Source organism: Halyomorpha halys, unplaced genomic scaffold, assembly GCF_000696795.3.
Source record: "Halyomorpha halys isolate HHAL.00 unplaced genomic scaffold, Hhal_1.1 Scaffold1.1, whole genome shotgun sequence".
Classification (NCBI taxonomy): Eukaryota; Metazoa; Arthropoda; class Insecta; order Hemiptera; family Pentatomidae; genus Halyomorpha; species Halyomorpha halys.
The window spans coordinates 1,512,544-1,534,644 of record NW_027115366.1 but is presented as its reverse complement, the minus strand read 5'-3'; the positions used below and the strand labels follow the sequence as shown (position 1 = coordinate 1,534,644).

The following is a 22,101-nucleotide window of genomic DNA, read 5'->3' as shown; positions in this document are numbered from 1 at the left end:
TTTTTTTTCTCTCTAAATGATGGTTGTTGTCTTTTTGTTTTTATAGCCCTGATGAAGACCTGAAAATCAGGTCGAAACGTCGGCATAAATAAATATTTTTGTTTATTTATGTTGTTTCTTTGCTGACCGCACCCCCCGACCATCTTCTCCAATCAATATATAGTTTATCTGTGAAACTTTAATTGGCATTTAACTTGAAGTATATTTCTTTCAGTTCAATCATGTGTCTTGTCTTCAATCATGTTCATTTTACTGAATGTGATCTGTTTGAATATTAATATTTAATCAAATCATATAGCTTGTTTATATTGTCATTTCTTTGTTGTATACTAATATATATTTTGTTTATTTTTCTAGCAAATGTTATTTAGCCCTCGACAATTTCGTAGTTTAGTCGAAGTAGATCCGCCAACAACAAAATTGTACCAGTTCCATGGCGCAATAGTGGATCCCAGCGGAGGCCGTACTCCTATTTCCACTGTACATCTTCTTCTAAGAGACTCTGTAATCAAAAATACTGATTTTGTCGAAGGAATAGTAGTCTATACAGGTAATTTTATTTAACTAATAAATATTATTTTTTTCCATTTTATGGGGTATTCATGATTTGGTGTTAAATGAAAAAAAAGTTTCAACACGCTAAATTTTTTTTATAAGTGTAAGATCGTGAACATCCCAATTTGAAGTCCATAGTCCATATTTTATGTTAATTTTCTGGTGAACTTGTTTTGTAACTCTAAACTAATAACTAAATAGTTTTTAATAAAATCTTCAACAGCTTTATCGCATCATCTTTCCTCCACCTCTCTTGTTCCTTGTTTCCTCTCCTGTTTTTTTTCTCATTACTTATTATTATTTTTATTTATTATTTAATTAGAGTTCAAAAACGACCAAAAACAAAAAAAAACCAAACCCAAATACAGCAACTAACCTATTAAAAGGACACCAGACAAAATATTGTGGAATTCACCTGATCTGTTGCCTGATGTCATTCTCTATTTAGCAGACCTCTTAACAGATTCTCAACCATGTTAAATGTTATTTGTTTTAACATGCTAAAAGAAGGCAATATTTCTCAATTTAATACAACTTTTCCCATTTAACTCCATTAAACTAAAGGTTATCGATACTCCTATAGTTAAACTTTAATATTGGAGAAAATAATGAGGATAGAGCCATTTTCAAACTCTTTTAGATAGACTTTCACCCAATCATGTGGGCCTACATGGAGACTAAAATTGAAACAAAGATTAGATGAGATAATGTTTGTAAAATAATTAATGAAAAAGGAAAAAAAAAATACATATATATTGTTTTTAACTCATTGTTAATTTATTTAAATTGTTTAAGATAAAAAAAAAAAAAGGTACACAAAATAACAGAAAAAATGTATTTATCACCAATGTTTCACCCCACTATACAGGCTTACACCAAGTCAATAATTTCAGTCAAAATTAGCCTATTTTGTCAATTATTCACATTAACATTAAAACTTTTAATTATAGCCAATTTACACTATTATACTATAGTTATGATAAAGTATCAGAATGGACTGATATGATTGTCTCGGACATAGCCTGCATAAAGTGTTTTAAGATTGATGTGGTTGTTCAGGGATAGCTGAGTTGGCCAAAAACGTTGGGCTTATAAAGAAATAGAGATTGTTTTGAGTCTTAAATTGGATAAAATTTATTTTATTTAAACAAAAATAACTATTCTTAAGAAAGTGAAAAGATTATATATAAAATTAGGTTTTATGATAATTACGATTAGTGTTATTAGATTTAGCATTAGTTTAAAAATCTATACTCAGATAAAAAAATGTAAGTCATATTCATGTCTCTACAAGAAAGTAAATTGTAACATTTTATTAGTATGCGGGTCATGGCTATTGACTTATTACTGTTTACCTTCTTTGTTTTTTCATAAACTAAAAGAGAATGACAAGATAAATTTTCACAATCCAAACATTAACGAATGGGACTCTGAATTATGAGAACATGTGGAATGCGGAAATTATGGAAAATGTGATACGTTTTGTTGTCTGAGTACAGTAATATGAGCATTGAAATTCTATTGCTTTATTGTATACTAGTATTAGAGTAATTGTATTTTTTTTTGTAATAGGACATGAGACTAAAGCCATGCTGAACAGCAACGGACCTCGCTACAAAAGATCATCGTTAGAGAAGAAATTGAACGCTGACGTAGTATGGAGCGCTGGAATATTGTTAGTGCTCTGTTTGATCGGTTCATTGGGAGCAAGGTTTTGGCTCAGTTCCTTCAAAGATCATACCCAAGTTCTTTTTATTGTTGGACCAGCTTCTATCTCTTTGGAATCCTTTCTCACCTTCTGGACATTCATTATTAGCCTTCAGGTAATATTTTATAATTTTTTTAGATTTTAAGCTTTATTTTAATTTATATAATGCAGAACATGGTATATGGTTTTGTTTCATGTTCTAGAATTCTCTTTCAAATTTCTTTTACTGTTCATACACTTTTTTTATATCATAATTCTCTGTTTATTTATAACATTTATCCATATTGTAATTGGAGAGAGGGATAGAAAAGTAAGTTAGGTGCTGTGCTATCTCTCGAGCCCTGGTTTGAATCTGGTTATAGCAGATAATTATTAATTCTGTTATTTTAGCCGTAAATCAACCTTATAGGTTCAGGAGCCCTCCTAGGACACTCCCAGCCAAATTGGATACACTTAATGGAGGGGGGGGAGGGAGGAGAAACCTGGTGGTTGAGCGTGATCATTAACAGATCAACACCTTGCACAACCATTGTTTAAAAACACAAGAAATACAGGATTATTTTTATTATGTAAATTTTGCTTTTTCTTTTCTAAATAAATAAATAATTTTGGAAATCATATCATTTTTGTTTTTGATTATGTACATTAGAAGGTTTCAGTATTGTCACTTTAATAAGTTACATTTTATGGTTTTATTTCAAAAGCATATGAACAATAAGTCATGCTGAGATGCATGTTGTGGAATAAAATCAATATTATCATTTTCAAAAGGATTAATTCATATTCTCTTTTTTTTTTTTTTTTTTTTTTTTAAATAATTTATTTATTGATATTTACAACTGTATACACATATATACAACAAGTAAATTTGCTGTAGGTGACATAGTGACATGATAAAAACATGTGGAGAATCTACCCACTGATAGAACTCCAATAACATTTCTAGAGAAGATTTCAAGGCCATCTTCTTTTCAGACGCCTAGGAGGATTATAAGGTAATGAAGGAGAAGCCAGGTTAGAAACAAGTGGTTTTGGGTGGTCGGGAAGTTTATCTTGGAAGGAATGGTATCTGGTTTTGGCCAAATCGGTAACATATGGAACATAAAGGTCCTGATGGATGACTTGATTTGTGACAAAGTAAGGAGCATTAAGGATTTTGGACTGTAAGGATTGGATTCTGGAGGAATTTGATGGTTTAGTGGAGCCCCAAAGCTCAACTCCGTATGTCCAGATAGGCCTTATAATAGTCATGTAGATCAGTCTTTTGTAATGGATTGGCAATTTAGACCGTTTGTCCAGTAAATGTTGCTATAGTCGGAATCTACGAGCAGTTTCTTGTCTTTTTAGTCTTGTATGAGGATTCCATGTCAGTCGTTTGTCGAGATGTAGTCCTACATATTCTCTTAAAATCAAGATTAAAGTTTCTAAAAGGTTTCGTGGCAAGCCTCTTTTTTTAAAGTTTTAAAACTATCTGTTGTTAATAAGATTATCTGCTATAGTTTCAAGTATATTATAGGATTTGATACAGTTTATTTTTTAATTAACTTGTATAATTTTAAAAATATTTCCATTATTAAATTTAATATAATTATTTCTGTCTTAATTTCATTAATTTTAATAAGGTAAGAATAATTAAGTTGAGAGTTTTCTAGTTTTTAAATTATTATTCACAACTTCATCAGTAATAGGATATTAAAATAAAAATCCTATTCTATACTGGTTTATTAATTTTAATTTATTACTGTACAAATATAATTTTCTTAAATTATTAATTCTGTTATAATTGGTTCATATTATAAATTTTTTATAATCAAGGGAAATAAGTATTAGAGTATTCTTTCAATAGCAAATATACAGACTCAACTAAAGAAAAAAAAATTGAATGATAACAATAATAGTAACAAAAGAAAAAAAATTAAAATAAAGTAAATAAATCTGATAAACATTTGCACCTATATAAAATTTACAATCAGCCTTGGTAACTCTGAACCAAGCTTTGTCACTCTTATGCCGAAGGCAAAGCAGGGCTCGGAGAGATCCCAGTACTACTCTCCCAGCTGCATCTACTGGTATGTCAGCCAATGGAAACTGAGTGAGAGCGCTAGAACTATGTACCCTCAGGGCTTGAGTGGAGAAGTTGGCTATTGACAGAACTCCAATAACAAATTCACCGTAGGTCTCGGGGCACTGCCATAAAGATATTAAAACTAAATCTTCAAATTCACTGTTAGTAACTAAAAAGTCAACGCTCCTCCAATTCAATAATTTTTCAGTACTGTATTCTTTATTTATTTTAATTATTATAGTTCCCTAAGGAACTGAGGAATGTTTTTACTTTAACATTAGCCCTTTATATTATACATTTTTGTATTATCTCTTTACAGATAATGATTCCGATGTCCCTGTACGTCACTATCGAAATGACAAAGTTACTTCAGGTTTTTCATATTAACAACAATATAGAATTATACGATCCTAGTACAAATCGCAGAACTGAATGTCGAGCTCTTAACATCACTGAACAGTTGGGCCAGGTTTGTTACAATTATCTGTATTATAATCAATAATGTAATTTGTGATAAGTAAAGATTACAATGTTATAAAGTTATATTTTTATGATATCTAATATATGATCGTTTCGGATTATTTTTTATTTATTTATTTTTTTTTTCAGATTCAGTATTTATTCTCAGATAAAACTGGTACATTAACTGAAAACAAAATGATTTTTAGAAGATGTACCATAGATGCTGTTGATTATAATCATTCTATGTCTAAAACCTATAAAGTAAGTAAAAACTAAATTTTTAATAGATTACTCTTTTATTGAATACTCAACGTAATTAATATTATATATAAATTATTAATATTAAATTATATTAAAAACATCAAAATTATGTCATCATTCACTCTTTCATTGAAAAAGAAGCTCAGACTTTTTTCATGAGAAGTAAATACTTCTCAACAAGATATCGTGTTAAAGAAATCATGAAATAAAGATTTATTTGTTTCAAGTATTATAGTAAATCCATTTGTCAAAAGAATATTGCTATGTAAGACAAAAATTGGTTCACCATCATTCTTATAAATGTGGGTAAAATAATTGTCTCTTCAATCTAAATAGAATTGTACAAAAAGTATACAGATGAAAATGTAATTGCCATCTATAAAATTTAACTCCTTATAGGACAGCACTACTTTTATCCAAATTTAAAAAAAATTAAATTATCAAAACGGTTCTAAGCTTGAGCGTATCAAGAGGGGGACAGGAGGGGGCATTTGCCCCCCTCCCCAAGGATTGAAAAAAATTATTAATTTAATAAAAAGTTTGTTTTTTTTCAAGCAAATACTAATTGTAATAACTAATAAAGAACTGCGACAATTATATATTATGTCCTTAAAATTTTGGTTTCATTCTCCTGTTCCATGGTGAACTTTCATGACCTGATTTGACTATGGCTTGCCCCCTGATTGACTATAGCTTCCCCCCTGATTGACTATAGCTTCCCCCCTGATTTGACTATGGCTTGCTCCCCTAGTTTTTTGATCCTTGGTACGCTCATAGTTCCAAGGACTTATCTAGAGTATTTAAACATTTAACCCCCTATCTGTTGTCAGTATTTCCAATACATTTTTAAATTATTTATATACATATTTGTCCTAGTTACTATTTAGATCTTTTTATGTATAATTTTGTGAATGAAAAACAAAAAATTATATACAAATACTCTAATTAGATTAAGAAAGCATAAAATAAATATTTATATAAAGAAAAAATTAAACAATTGAAAAGTCCATAGGTATTGTAATGCAATAACTTTACCACTAATTGTTATAAAATGTATAAAAAAAAAAAAATGCAATAATACAAAATGGCAATAAGAATTCTACTATTAACTATTTGTTTTTATAATTTATTTATTGTTATTTACAATTGTATAAAAATATATACAAGAAGTAAATTTGATGTAGGTGATATAATGATATGATATAAACATGTGGAGAATGCTACCCATTGATAGAACTCCAATAACTATTAACAATAAAAAAAAATGTATGCAACATGAAGTTGTATATAATTTTTTAAGTATACAACTTGAAGTTGATTATCGTCTACATTGGAATCACCTTCATCAATTGAATCTTTTGATAACAGCAATTTTCTCTATGATGTCTTCAAAGACACATTTCATGCAGATCATTCTGTATCTGCATTCTCTTCCTTCCTGTCATGCAGTAATAATGTCATAAACAAAAAATAAGAAATAAAATTAAATATTTAAATAATTACAGATATAAGATTATCTTAATTTTATATGAATTTCTGCGAAAATTAAATTGAGAAGAATCTTGAAGATCCCAAACAATATTTTTTTTTTTTTTTTTCAAAAGTATTAACAATTGATAAAAAATAGTAAAAAAGATAATTAAACATTTAACCAGGGATAAATTGTTGGGGAAAAAAATAGAAAAAGGCCAAAATCTAGTTAAAATTTCAATATGCACTATTTGTAATTTCATGTATCAACAAATTTTTTTTTGTAATATAAGGTTATCTGCTTGAAAAATTTGATACTTAAATAATTTTTAAGTTAAAACATGTATTAAATAAAAAGATACTTATACAATTACTTTCTCTAACACCATGGTGGGTTAAAAAAAACAATTAATCTTTATTCAGTTAGGACACCCTACCTTTTGGTTCTGGTACCAAATTTTTATTTTTCACTTTTATCTGAAACAGCTCTGTAGCAACTACCTAAGCCTTCCTGCATTTCTTTTTTTTTTTTTTTTTTTAATGTTGCTTTTAAAATGGGACCAATATGACCCACTGTCCTATAAAGAGGTTACAAAGATTCTAAGGTTAAAAATACAATTGCTATCAATATAAAATTACTTCAAGTTTTTTACATAATCATCTATATAGAATTATATAATTGTTGTAAAAATCATAGAACCGAATGTTGAGCTCATTTTGAACAGAATGTGGATAAAGTTTGACAATTGATTACAGATGGTTTGATACTGACATATTTATAAAATTTATGATAAATTATTCATTAAGTAAAAATAATGTTCAAGTACTTCATCAGAGAGAGACAACATTATCGTTACCTTAAGTGGACGAATCATCACAGAACAGAAACATTAATTGATTAATTGAACAACAATGTTATATTACATCATTGAAGGATTATATTATTAGGCTTATAATTAATTTAGTTCAGAAAATCAATGGAACTGCACCTGAAACCCTGGAAAGGACTAAATTTCACTATTTTAAAGTCTATTTAGCTTTAATTTAATAAATCATGATATATTGCGCAAAGAAAAAATGCAGAGCTACATGGACTGTATGGTGACATGAGCATATCCTATTTAACAAAGCTACAAAGTTTGAAGTGGCTGGGTCACTTGCTTCGGAAGAAAGAGAGAAGGATGGCGAGAAAAGTGTATGAGAGCTGTACTGATGGAGTAAGGCTGAGAGGAAGGCCAAAGGGTGGATGGAGAGACGTCATAGGAGATCTCAGGAAGCTGAGAATGAATGTGGCACAAACACAGGACCGAAACAGATGAAACTTGAGATAGAGAAGGCCAAGGATCGCTTGAAACATCTTTCACATGAATAGAAGGAGAACACATTATGTAATAATCAAACCATCAAAAGAATGTAAAATCTTTTAAATCATATATTTAATAATAGATGTAATACAGATACTAAGAAACAACACTCCATCATTTAAATTTGTATTACTGGGTTTATTTAGAGACTATGAAGCTTGAGATTAATGTGAAGATATATTTATGACAATTGTGATCATGACAAAAATTTTCAAGCCTCCTGAATCTTACCTTAGTCATGCATATTATGAGAGTTAAAAAAATAAAATAAAATGAACTATTGAAAAAATAAATAATGTTTATAAACAATCACAATACTATAACAAAATTATTGCATTTTTTATGCATAAGTGAAATTAATGAAATAAACTGGGCTTAAAATTAAAAATTAATTGAATTTATTTTATTGCTATTTAAATTTAATTTCCTTTGGCTTCTACATAAGTTATTTTAATTATATGTTTAGTTCTTTTTTATTATACTTTTGATACAGATTCATAAAAATCAAGATATTATTATCTTTTATTTACATATTTCTTTATTATCATTATTTTAAAGTTTTTTTTCTTTTATTTCAGTGAGTACTTTTGTTATTATTTACATTCTTTTTTCTCTTCTACTTCTGTATATATTGTATTAATGAGTATTTAAGCACTATTACTTAATCCCCTTAATATGTAGCAGATGGTATTATTTCTCTTCAATAAAATGAATTAATTAATAAAAAAAATTCTTTACCAGCTTTTATCTACGTAAAAAAAATATATTTAAAAATTGTGTTATCATTATTTTTTCAATTCTCGTTTTAAAATTTGGATAAACACCAAATGAAATTGTTTCATAATTTTTAATTTAGTAAGTTTATCAATTAAGTGTCTGTTATTTATTCGCTTGTAGATATGAGTAATTTGCTATCAAAACCTACTCATTTCATTTTCATAAATTTTACAGGAGAAGTATAAATCAACTTTAAAATCTTATAATAATACATTTTTTTTTTGCAGGAAGAAAATCCAAACATGCATATTAACCCAAACCCGAAACTTCTTGAACTTCTGAATGAAGAAAATACAGAGCAGTCACGGAAAGCTAAAGAGTTCCTTTTAGCGCTTACAATTTGTAACACAGTTGTCGTTGCAGCTCATCCTCATCATGATATAGTAATTTTTTCAAATTCTGTAACTAGTAATTAGTTAAAAATAACAAAACATCAACAGTACTCCTTAGTGAATATACAAGTCAATATCTCAATTGAACAAAAGATTTTAGACTTGAACAAATTTGTTTTAGCATTATAAATTTATTTTAATTTAATTTAAATTTAATAAAAATAATGAGGAGAAGATGGTTGGGGGTGCGGTCAACGAAAAACACAAATAAGTATGATTAACTTATTTTAATGTGCCGACGTTTCGGCTAGAGTTTCTAGCCTTCTTCAGGGCTAAAAATAAAACAAGATAACAACCACAGTAAGTATAGAAAAATAAAAAAAAATAAATTTACACATACAATGAATAATTTTACAAAATAGAATTAATAAAATGAAGTGATGAGAGAAGCGGGAAATAAAATGTATACATAGGTCCACAGTAAGTAATGAATTGTTATCTTGTTTTGTTTTTAGCCCTGAAGAAGGCTAGAAACTCTAGCCGAAACGTCGGCACATTAAAATAAGTTAATCATACTTATTTGTGTTTTTCATTGACTGCACCCCCAACCATGTTCTCCTCATTTATCATCCACGGTCAACTATCTCTCATAATTAATAATAAAAATAATGTTTCATCTCATTATTTTTAGTTGGCAAAGTTCTGCATTTCAACTTCAGTCCACCATTAAGCAATTGTAATTTTGTCTATTTCTTCTCTTCTCCTTCTTCTTCAACCAATCCATATATCTTACATTGATGAGGCTGCTCTGATCTATTCCTTAAAATGTATAAAGACTTGTTTATAAACCTTCATCTTTATTTTCAACTCCACTGCTCTTTTGCCGATTATAATTTCCCCTAGTTGGTGGTACACTTTTGTTGCTTTCCTTATGTGCTGGTTTATCTCTTCATCCAACCTACCAACATTTGTAATTTTGACACCAAGATATTGGCACAAATCAACCTGTTTGAGATTCAAACCTTCACAATTTATAGTTCCTTGTTCCATAGAGCCACTTTTAGACACCACCATAATCTTAGGTTTGGTCAGGTTGATAGTCAATCCTTTTCTGCTCAGAGCTTCATCCCATACTCGTACCACTCCTTGCAAGGCTCCTCTGGTTTCTGGAATTATGAGAATATCATTGGCATGTAATAAATTATGGATAGACACAGGATGCATTTTCTAATTCCCTGCTTTTAGTTTCGGACATCTTATTCTAGATTCCCATATTATTCTACACATGTATATTACAAACAAAAATAGCTAAGGCAGTCCCCCTTGATTCTGACTATCCTGTATTCCTTGCAATACAGGTCAAGCTATGCCTGAGTTAATGGGAATTCCTTTATCCTCTAAAGTCGTTTGAGTTCTACCTGTGGTACATTATGAAATGCCCCCACGAGGTCAAGGAAGACAAGGTGAATCTTCTTGTCCTTTTCAATAAATTTATCCATTATACAGCAAAGTGTGAAATATTTTTCTTTTTAAGGGTCATATACATCATATAATTTACATATATTTTATATTTGTATTAATAGATGAATTCCAGTGGGGTGATCGAGGGTGACAAATTACCGCCCCTTCCAAGCGTGGAAGATATTGGAGGGATGCAGTATAGAAGGCTCGTCGAAACCAGATCTATAACTCCCTCTCCCACTACGATACCTATCGAGGAACCGGTGTATCAATTACAAGAGCTCAGACCTGTTTCAACGTTAGTTTTCTTTTTTTATCTTTTTTTAATAATTACATTAATCATTATATCATATTTCTAATCACAATATTATCTTTTGTTTTCTTTTTAGGCCTTCTACGACCAAGGTAAAAGCTCTTCCAACATTATCTCCTATTTCTTCGGCAGACAGCTCGCCTACATCTCAACCAAAATCATTCCCATTAAGACCAAAACTTCTAAATGTGCCTTCTGTATTCTTTTCTAAAAAAAATAAAAATGGTATGCATATATTATTATAACCTTATTTCAGATTTAAATTTTATTTACTCAAAATTAACTTATTTTATCCTTTTTAAACTCAGGTGTTTCTCCAAAGTCGCCATCATCAAAGCCGATATTTGAAGCTGAAAGCCCTGATGAACTTGCACTTGTTCAGCTGGCTTACATTTATAATTGTAAGCTCGTTAAAAGGACTCCTTCTAAAGCAATAGTCTCTCTTCCGGGTAAGAAATAATTAATTAAAATCAAATTCTTGATAAAATTATTCTATCAGAGTTTTTATTTGACAATCATAATGTTGTTTTTTTTCAATTGCTTATCAAACATTGAGGTACAGGTTAGCCTGTTATGAATGAAAGTAGTATAAGTATATAATTTATAAGATGAGCTGGTGAGAATGAAAAGAATGAAGCTTGGTTATAGAGGAGGTGTAGTTAAACCTTGGTTATAGAGGAGCGTAGAATATACTTTTGTAAATCAATAATTTGAGACGTTGAGAGAGACTAGGAAAAGTCAGTAGATGTTAGTACGTGATTAAGCCCGTAAGCCTTGGTCCTGACCAGCTTGATTTTCTTATGGCAATGGCAAGCTAGCATCAGGTGCCTTTAAATAATAAGAAATCATTTAGAAAAAGGTAACACCCAGGTATAGTACTTCTAAGATGAGTTTACCTGTGAGTGAGTGGAAGGAGATTCTTCAGGAGAGATGAGAAGAGTGCCAAACATTCTGCCGCTAACTCTCCACGCTTCCATCTTCTCTCAACTCAATCGACTGGAATTCCTTTCCTTTCCTGAATATTGTAAAATAAAAATTGAAAAGAAAATGAAAAAAATCTTAACCTATAGACTTTAGGGAGAGAGCTGGAACAAGATTCTGGAAGGAGGAAACAGTAGGTTTTCTTAGGGTTAATTGTAATATTCAGCCCTTCCAGTTTCTTGGTGCTTTTCCTTCATCCCTTCTCCGACAAATGAGTGCAGAGAAAGTTCTAGGGTGGGCAGCAATAAAATATTAAATATTTCTAAATTATACTTATACCACTTTCATTCTAATTGATCTGTGGTATGAAGGTCAGTTCTTTTAAATACTTTAACCATAAGTATTTATAGAAATAAATATAAAGTGTTTTACAAAATTTGTTTCATATTTATTCTGAATAGTCATGATGCTGTAATTTAGTTTTTTTCTTTTTTTTAGGAGAATGTATAGCAGATTATGAAATTTTAAAAGTGCTTCCATTTGATTCTAGTCGAAAATGCATGTCAATTGTTGTCAAAGCTCCCATTACTAACGAAATCATAGTCTATTGTAAAGGTGCAGATTCGGCAATTTTCCCGAGGCTGGTTAATCCACGAGCTGAAAGTTAGTTGTGCATTTTTAATTTTTGGTCATGATTTTTTAAATAATTTTCATTCTCATTTGATCGTGTATGATAAAAATATTTTTAATTCCAGGTGCGACTGAAGCTCAGGTAAATATGTACGCCTCCCAAGGTCTGAGGGTATTAGTCATAGCATCTCGTGTTATATCGGAACTTTTGTGGTCTGAATTAAATGCTGCCATCGAAGCAGCAGAAATATCTAACATTCCTGGAAATATCCGACAAGCATATTCTGCCGTCGAATGCAATTTGACATTAATGGGTAATTTTCTTATCTAAGTATTTTTATATTTTAAAAATGTTTTATATTTCTACAATTCCATAACTAAAGATAGTGCACATTGGTCATAAGTACTTAGTGATTTGTACACCTTTCTGATTGTAATATTTAGCCTGCTATGGAATTTAAAAGGATATGATCCCACATCTGTCTCATGGATTTCAATGAAACTTTTTTAGGCCTCAAAATATTGGTTCCCTGAGAATATTAGAAGCCAAAGTTTCTGAGGAGTATTGGAAAAATAATGAAATTGGCGTATGCAAAACACATTTTATTTTATATCTCTGGTTCTGATAAAGATAGAAAAATTATTTTAGTCTCTATCGTAATGCTATAAAATTAAAAAAAAAAAAACTTACAAAAACATTCAAATATTTAGCTTACTGGCAATACCAAAAAGTTTTCAAATTTGCAATTTTTGGTAGAAAACCAAGAATTTTTGCCAAAACCGAGCTCAGATTTGGATTTTGCGCTGCAAAAAAATTTCAAGCATTTATAAATGGTAGCTCATTTCAATTATAGATCATAATTATAATTTTTTAAAGAATTTTTCTCAGCCATTGAATTAAAGCAGAACTCTGCAAAAGCTTAAGATGCAAAATCTAAATATGAGCTTGGTTTTGGAATAAACTACCGTTTTCTAGAAAAATCAGTATTTCAAAGGCTCTTTGATATTCTTACCATGTATAGTATTTTATGCATTTCAATTTTCATAAAAAGTAGGAAATGGCTGTTTTTTGTGGTGCGAATTCCAAATCTGAGCTCCGTATTGGTAAAAGCTAATGGTTTCTTTCAAACATCTCTGTTTAAGCCTTCATAATATTATTAGCAAGTTCAATAATTGAACATTTCGATGTAAATATAAGAAGATGCTCAGGGTTGGGGTAAAAAAAGAACAAATAGTTTTTAACTATTTAATGTTGGACGTTTCGCACCACTTTGCAGGGCTTCATCAGGGCTGTTCAAAGCGATAGATTAAACCTATCGCTTTAAATAGCCCTGGTGAAGCCCTGCAAAGTGGGACAAAACATCCGACATTAAGTAGTTAGCACCCTGACCATTTTTTTATATTTAAAGTTATATGGTCAACTATATATGTGTAGATATATATATTTAGAGAGAGAGATCATTTTGCTGGATTATGTTCTTAGTTTTATCGTTTTGCAATAGGAGCATTAAATTAGATCAGATAGAAAACTGGCAAAAAAAAAACTCCAATAGGCAGTTCTATAAAAATATATTTCATTTAAAAACAAATTTGATCCTTTTTTCTCAACTTTATTCTTTTCAAAACCTTCCAACATTTCGACCCTCAGGTCATTTTCAAGGATACCTTTACTTTCATTTACATTTGCAAACGAATGAAAGAAAGAAGAGAAGTGGTTAGTACAAGTTTTAAATTTAAGAAAGAATTATATAGAAGAAGTTATAGATGGGACAAAGGCAATTAGCCGGCATTTTAAAGAATTTTAAAAGAGAAAATGACAACAAAGTAAAGGTATCCTTGAAAATGACCTGAGGGTCGAAACGTTGGAAGGTTTTGAAAAGAATGAAGTTGAGAAAAAAGGATCAAATTTGTTTTTAAATAAACTAAACCACTCTCAAACAAGAATATATTAATAAAAATTAATCTAAAATATATTTCCTTATATCATTCGAAAACCATTGTTCTCAAAAGCAAACCTATGTTAAGACGTTATATTGGACTTAAGGCGAATCATGGAATTTGCACAAAACTGGCTTACTGAAACTTTTAAATGTGAAAATTGTAGCAGTAATGAGACCCTAAAACATATTATACCTGAATGTCAGGCATACAAAAAACGAGAGATATTGTTCAAAGACCTAAATACACACAAATATATTATTTATGATAGTATATTAAAAGTAACAGGCCATGCAAAAATATGTTACATCCAATAATATATGTTAGAAAATCAGATATATTTAACTTAATAAATAATAGCAGTATCAAAGGGATTAGGCAAACTATCCTACAGAGATTTAATAGAATATAGTTAATCAATTTTCGGCTTTATGGAATAAACCAATGCCACCCACACGGGGGGAAAAAAGAAAAGTATAGGGACATTTTGGTACTAAAATAATTTTTTTACCTTTATCAGAACCAAAGATAAAAATATATATATATTTTGCGCAAGCTAACTTCCTGATTTTTTTCTTTTGGTTTTGACCCCCTTATATTGACAGTAGTCCAATATTTTGAGACCATGATTCACCTAAAAAAGTTTCATCAAAATCCATGAAACACTAGTGTGATACTCTTGTGAGGATGAAACTTTGAAAAGCAGGAATTTATTTATTATTATTACTATTTTTTTTTTTAAGTTCTATAATTTTAAAGATTCATAAATAGGCCATCATGAATATACAATTTTTTATTTATTAATATCAAGCAATATATTTTCAAAAAATCGTTTGATTTGAAATATTTATGATATCACTTATATTATAAATATCTTTGTATGAAATTTCAGGTGCTACGGGTATTGAAGATAAATTAGAAAGTGGTGTCCCCGAAACGCTGAAGGCATTGAGGGAAGCTGGGGTAGTTGTTTGGGTACTGACCGGTGATAAGATAGAAACAGCGACCAATGTAGCGCTCGCCTCTGGATTGTTCACTCCACAAGTGGACACGTTGAGATTAGCTGCTCGTTCGAAACATTCCGCTCAAGCTGCTATTCAGTTCTATATAGCCGAACAAGACCGACCCACGAGGTATTTGGTTATTATATTTTATGTTGTTGTAATAATGTGTATATAGGTTGATATAATCTTCTAAATTATAAAAACAGGCCATATACATCTGTCTGTTACAACTCACTCAATGAAATTTTAAGATTTTAGTTCAATTAAAATTTACTTTTTTTTTTTTGTTTTTTAGGAGCAACAGCGCTGTCAGTGGAAGATCAGGAAGAAGTAACAGGCAAAAGGCAGTGATTGTTGATGGAAAAACTTTAACGTGAGTACTATTTTTGATGTAATTTATTTATCATCATATATATTATTTATTATATATTTATTATTTTCTACATTTATATATTAAAGTTAATAACATAACACATTTACTTACTGTATTTATAATTAGTTTTTAATATGAATGTATACAAATAAAAAAAATTTTTTTTTTCTTTTTTATAATTGTTTTATCATTTACAACTGTTGAGATAAGTACGAGGGTGGTTTGAAAAGTTCTTGGAATGTACTAGAAAGAAGTGTCTTACCTCGGTGGAACTGCTTTTATTTTTCAACATAGTCTCCCTGTAGACTAATGCATTTGGTCCAACGATGTTCCAATGCCTTGACTTATCTCGAAAATGAGATTCCTCCACACCTGTAAAATACCTCTCCAATTCAACTCCTGTCAGTTCTTCCGTTGTAAGAAATCTCATACCACAATTCATACCTCAGTTCATGAAGTTGCCATATAGGACTTGTGTGGAGGCAAGCGTTGTCCTGATGAAAGATGACTTTTTTCCTTCCCAAACCACGCCTTTTTTCGCGGATCTTTTCCTGTTGTTGGTCTAGGAGGTTTGCGTAGTATTTCCCCATAATTATTTGGTCTATAGGAAGATAATCTATCAGCAGAATGCCTTTTGCATCCCAGAAATCTGTGGCCATGACCTTTCCGGCCGAACATATTGCCTTTGCTTTCTTTGGTGGTGGTGGTGACTCAGCATGTTTCCACTGCTTTAACTGCTGTTTTGTCTCTGGAGTATATTAGTGGACCCAAGTTTTACCTGTAGTCACAAACCAGTGCAAAAAATCTTGTTAGTTGTGCTGGAAATGGGCCAGATTTTGTTCAGACATTTCCAACCTGGTGCGTTTATGGTCCTATGTCAAGAACGCAGCACCCATCTTGCGTATCATTTTTTCATCCCCAATTCTTTGGTTAAAATATGATATACCCGTTCATATGATATCCTTACAGCTTCAGCAATCTCATGCACTTTCACTCAACAATCCTCTATGATCTTTTTATGCTCTGTTGCGATAAATTCTGGGGTCGGAGCACTGTTTGGCCGTCCACTACACGGATCATCATCTAAGCTCTCTCAACCAAATTTAATCTCGCTGGTCCACTTGGTAACAGTTGAATATGAAAAGGAGCAAAGTCCATCAGTATGTTCTGAAAGTCACCATGAATTTCCTTTGATTTCATACCTTTCTTTACAAAGTATTTGATCACTGCTCGAATCTCAATTTTTTCCATTGTCACAAATCACTACATATAAAACAACAACAAAGTTATCACTACCACTCACACCACGTATTCAGTCACAAAGGATGTGTGATTATTGCACAGGAATCTTGTTGCTCTAGCATGAGCACCGACATCTAGCGGTGATTTCGAGAACTTTTCAAACCACCCTTGTATTTGTTTTTTTTGTCCTAAGTCTTCTACTGAAGATCTATACAGGCACAAAGTGACTTTAACTGTATCTTGGCTTTAAGATATATGTAGTGGTTGTAAATATCTCACTGCTCATTGCTTTGAGTCATTTTAATCATTGTTAGGTATTCATTCAATCCAGGAATGTTGTGGTAGTTCCCAACCTGACTAACAATTAAATCAATATAAAAAACTTGTAATAAAATTGAAAAGCTAATAGTAAGTTATTCAATTACATTAAATAGGTTTAATTTTTTAAAGGAATATTTTTAAAAAGGTTTTTTATTTTCTTACAGATTCATTTTAGATCCACGATCCAATTTGACTCGACCTTTTCTTCAGTTAACCACATATTGTACCGCAGTATTGTGTTGTCGGGTTACTCCGCTCCAAAAGGCTTATATTGTGAGAGTTGTAAAGGAACAACTTAAGATGAGAACTCTCGCTATAGGTAAACATAATTTTGTGTTTAAAAATTATTCACATATTTGTTTTATTTTCTATTACTGATTATTTTTATTTAATTTTTTTTTAAATTATATTTCTTCTGCTATAGGTGACGGTGCTAATGATGTCTCCATGATACAAGCTGCAGACGTCGGCATTGGTATATCAGGTTGTGAAGGTATTCATGCTGTTATGGCTTCCGATTTCGCCCTTCCTAAATTCAGGGTTCTTCATAAACTTCTACTCGTCCACGGCCATTGGGCTTATCATCGATTGGCTAATATGGTCTTGTACTTTTTTTACAAGAATGTTGTATGTTCAACTCTTATATTCCTATTATATTTTATGATTTGCTTTTTTATTTTATGATTAATAAATATTTTTTCTTTTCAGACATTTGTGTTTTTAATATTTTGGTATCAGCTCTACTGTGGATTTTCAGGAACTGTAATGATCGACCAAATGTGTTTTATGTTGTATAATCTATTTTTTACATCATTACCTCCTCTTGCTATCGGTTTGTACTTATTTTATTATTTTTTATGATCCTTATAAAATATCAACAATTTCAAAAATTCATTTTCAATTTATTTAGGGGTTTATGATAAAGATGCTCCTGTAAAATATACTGCTATTAGAAAAATTATTACTTTCAAGGCCTCATTTGTACAAATCGGGGAGACTCAGCCTTGCGTATAAAGCTCACCTATTTTGGATCACTATAGCCGATGCCGTTTATCAAAGCTTGGTTATATTTTTCGTTTCTGTTGCTGTAAGTTTTTTTCTTATTCAATTACGTTTATATGTTACATTTAAAAGTATCTACAATTTGTTTTCTTCTTTTTTTAGGCATATTCTGAAACTGAAATTGGAATTTGGGAGTTTGGATCAACAATTACAACTGCATGTCTGTTAGCTATGATTCTTCAAGCCATGATTGTGACAAAATCATGGGTAAGCATTGAGATGAAATAAAATTTCCTATATATTTTTTTTTCTATTCTTATTAATTGAAAAGATATCTCAAACTATGTTCTGTAAATACAGTAATTGTTAACCTTTTTGAAGGTTTGAAGAACTAGTTTTATTTACTTTCAATAATCGTCGACTCTAATGTTTTTCTAATATATTTTTTTATTTACATTACAGACTATTTTGCACATTGCTTCAATTGTCATTTCCGTTGGCGCCTACTTTTTATTCTTCATAAGCTACAACTTTGTCTGCATGCAATGTTATGGCCTGTCATCAAACACTTGGGTCTTGAGGAACACTATATTAGATCCAACATTTTATTTTGTCATAATATTCTCATCTATAACTGCGGTTTTACCAAGGTAAATAAAATAAAATAATAATAATGTTGAATTATGAGCAAATAAAAATGTCAGCTTGCTTATTTTTTTCAACCTTCAAAATACAATACTAAACTTATCACCAGTAACCACTTAAATAAATTGAAATGTAGTTACATTATTATCATCACTGATCCTGTACATCCATCATCCAATTCATTTACCATCATCACAGATCATATACAATCCATCATCCAATTGTCCTGTTCTCATCCAATTCCATTACCATCATCACAGATCATATACAATCCATTATCCAATTGTCCTGTTCTCATCCAATTCCATCACCATCATCACAGATCATGTACAATCCATCATCCAATTGTTCTGTTCTCGTCCTGTTCCATTTCTATCATCACAGATCTTATACAATCCATTAGTTGCTTGTTCAGTTATCATTCAATTCCAATAGTTATTAAAGTTTAAAAATGTTCAAAACAGAAACATGAACTATGAGCAACTAACCTATCAAAACGACAACAGACAAAATGGTGTAGAGCTCAGCTGGTCTGTAGTGTGATGTCATTCTCCATTTAGCAGACCTATTAACAAACTCTCAACCGTGTTAAATTTTGTATTGTTGTAACACGCTAAAAGAAAGAAATATTTCTCCATTCAACACAACTTTTTCCATTTATCACATGTTAAACTGAAGATCATGAATACCCCTAATATTGGAAGAAAATGTGAATGTATTGAGTAAATATCAAAATATTGCGATATAAAAATTATGAAAGCAGGGATTAAAAAAGAAAATAATATATATGTATTTATGTGAAAAGAAAATTAGTAAATATATCTAAAAAATGAAATTATTATCTTCAGTATCCAAGGTATACTGTGCATATATCAAGAATGGATGGTGACACACCAATTAAGAAAATATTGTTTGGAAATATAAATTAAAAAAAAAAGAAAATACGGCCACGACAGAGATAGGCAGGTGAAGTTAAAAAAAATCAACAAATCTTGCCAGGCAGATGCTAGTATAAGATGTTGATATAGAATTCTTTTATCTCATCATAATCTACACATTGTTTTTATTGGTGCCCTTGCAGCCTAGAATATTTTCTAAGAGTTCTTGTAACTGTACTATGCTGGTATTTTGAACACTACTGTACTAACACATTGTCTCACATATCACCACATATTTTGTCTTGTGATTTGGTTATGTTTACTCACAACTGTGTATTAACAATTACAAATATTTATATTATCACACTTTATTATATAATTTAAGTTTATTTTAAAATAATTTTTCTTAATTCAAAATTGGTTTAGGCCCAATCATTTAGGATAATCGGTGCTCCATTTCGCGTACTTTTCAAGTTATTTAAAATATTATCAATACCTTATTAACCTCAAAATCCTTTGATTTAGTCACTATCTAAAGTATTGATATGTATTAAGCCATACTTTATTTTGAGTGCTAATTTGGTCGTGGATTTACTCTTTTGTCTCATTCCAGGTATGCATATCATTGTTTGGAGCAAATCATGTGGCCTAGTGAAATACAACGGGCAGTGAATGAATTTAAAATGCAACCTCCTAAAGATGAAAACTTTCTTGTATCTTGGTCAAGATCTACCTCAACATCATCCATCTACAGGTAAATTTTAGTCAATTTTCATTTCATTCAAGAGGTTTCCAGGATTATGACCTGAATTTTATGAATGAGCCCCCAAAACTTTAAATTTACTCTTTTAAATTAATTCATTCACTACGAAAATAAATGTTTAGGGCTTTCTTTCTGTTGAAAACAGTAAAAATATTTTCTTATAAAATGTTGTAATTATGTTCAGTATTTTGAATACCGCTTTAACAGAGGGTCAAAATTTGAATAATATATTTCACTTTTAGAAATACTAGAGATGGAAACCTCTCCTTATTCTTTAAAATCTTTTCATAATTATGAGAGATAGTTGACCGTGGATGATAAATGAGGAGAAGATGGTTGGGGGTGCGGTCAATGAAACACAAATAAGTATGACTAACTTATTTTAATGTGCCGACGTTTCGGCTAGAGTTTCTAGCCTTCTTCAGGGCTAAAAACAAATTATATACACTTATGGTTGTTATCTTGTTTTGTTTTTAGCCCTGAAGAAGGCTAGAAACTCTAGCCGAAACGTCGGCACATTAAAATAAGTTAGTCATACTTATTTGTGTTTCATTGACCGCACCCCCAACCATCTTCTCCTCATTTAAAATCTTTTCTATGTATTATTTTTATATTTTTTTTAATTTTTTGTTTTTTATTTTTTCAGAACTGAATACGCCAGCAAAACACCGACAACTCTCACAGCGATTGGTTGACTGATCAGTATTACCTCAAAAAATTTTATAGTATTTAAAGGAAAATATTTACCATTTATATTTTTCTGCAAAATGTAAAAAGAAAACAAATTTTAAAAACAAAATCATGCATACTATAAGCGTGATGTATATGCATGTCCCTATATTTGTGTATATGTACATATATCCAGTTTATATATTCTTGCCAATTGTATTGTTGTCATTAATTATGAATATTTATGATTGTTATTAAAATTGTTGATTATTATATATTTTTAACATATGTAATTGAATTTTCCTATCTTGCCATGGTCCATTACTTTGATATGAGTTTTCCACTTAACTAGCTCAATTTATCTATCACGATTTGTATTATATATTTTATAAATCGGATGTATTATTTTCTAGTTTTTAATTATTGGTATAAAAATTACTATTTCTTGACATATCAAATTATATCAATTTTGTGTTCTTTTTATTCTTACTATACAAATATATATATATTGTTTGTTCAATTGATTAGAATTATTTTTCTTCTCATAAAAAAAATTAATCAAACATGTTTCAGAAGGTATCTCACGTGTTTATTGTTATATGTGATACCTGTACTTAGGATATATTTATTAGATTATCAATTCTCTCGTGTGTGATCGGCAATATAAAGATACAATAACTAATTATCAATTACAAAGCCTTATAATGTGCCACTTTTAATACATATTTTTACATAATAATATGTAAATTAGCAAATGCTGATAAATTATATTTTGTTATGCTGTACATTGTGTAAAGATAAAGATTTATATATGTGTAACTCTTTAAATGTGCTAGGTGAATATTTAAAAAAATAAAATAAACAAAAACTGAATAATTGGTTGTAAATTATGTATAATATAACAAAATTATTTATTTATACTTATTTTAATATTAAGCATGAAAAAT

The 22,101-nt window shown here is 30.1% G+C and overlaps 1 protein-coding gene across 1 annotated transcript in view; it reads left to right on the top strand.

Annotated features, from left to right (window-relative positions):
- Nucleotides 1-21,329, top strand: part of LOC106685053 (phospholipid-transporting ATPase VD) — a 197,078-nt gene extending 175,749 nt beyond the window's left edge. Inside the window, 21 exon segments of the mRNA XM_024360218.2 lie at nucleotides 358-550; nucleotides 2,128-2,378; nucleotides 4,648-4,797; nucleotides 4,938-5,051; nucleotides 8,890-9,045; nucleotides 10,578-10,753; nucleotides 10,845-10,993; nucleotides 11,077-11,217; nucleotides 12,188-12,352; nucleotides 12,445-12,633; nucleotides 15,150-15,390; nucleotides 15,557-15,634; nucleotides 17,362-17,516; nucleotides 17,622-17,824; nucleotides 17,906-18,029; nucleotides 18,108-18,151; nucleotides 18,153-18,284; nucleotides 18,362-18,466; nucleotides 18,662-18,849; nucleotides 20,336-20,476; nucleotides 21,132-21,329. Of these exon segments, the coding sequence (XP_024215986.1) occupies nucleotides 358-550; nucleotides 2,128-2,378; nucleotides 4,648-4,797; nucleotides 4,938-5,051; nucleotides 8,890-9,045; nucleotides 10,578-10,753; nucleotides 10,845-10,993; nucleotides 11,077-11,217; nucleotides 12,188-12,352; nucleotides 12,445-12,633; nucleotides 15,150-15,390; nucleotides 15,557-15,634; nucleotides 17,362-17,516; nucleotides 17,622-17,824; nucleotides 17,906-18,029; nucleotides 18,108-18,151; nucleotides 18,153-18,284; nucleotides 18,362-18,466; nucleotides 18,662-18,849; nucleotides 20,336-20,476; nucleotides 21,132-21,180 (3,144 nt within the window). The 3' untranslated portion in view covers nucleotides 21,181-21,329.
- The last annotated feature ends 772 nt before the right edge of the window (nucleotides 21,330-22,101 follow it).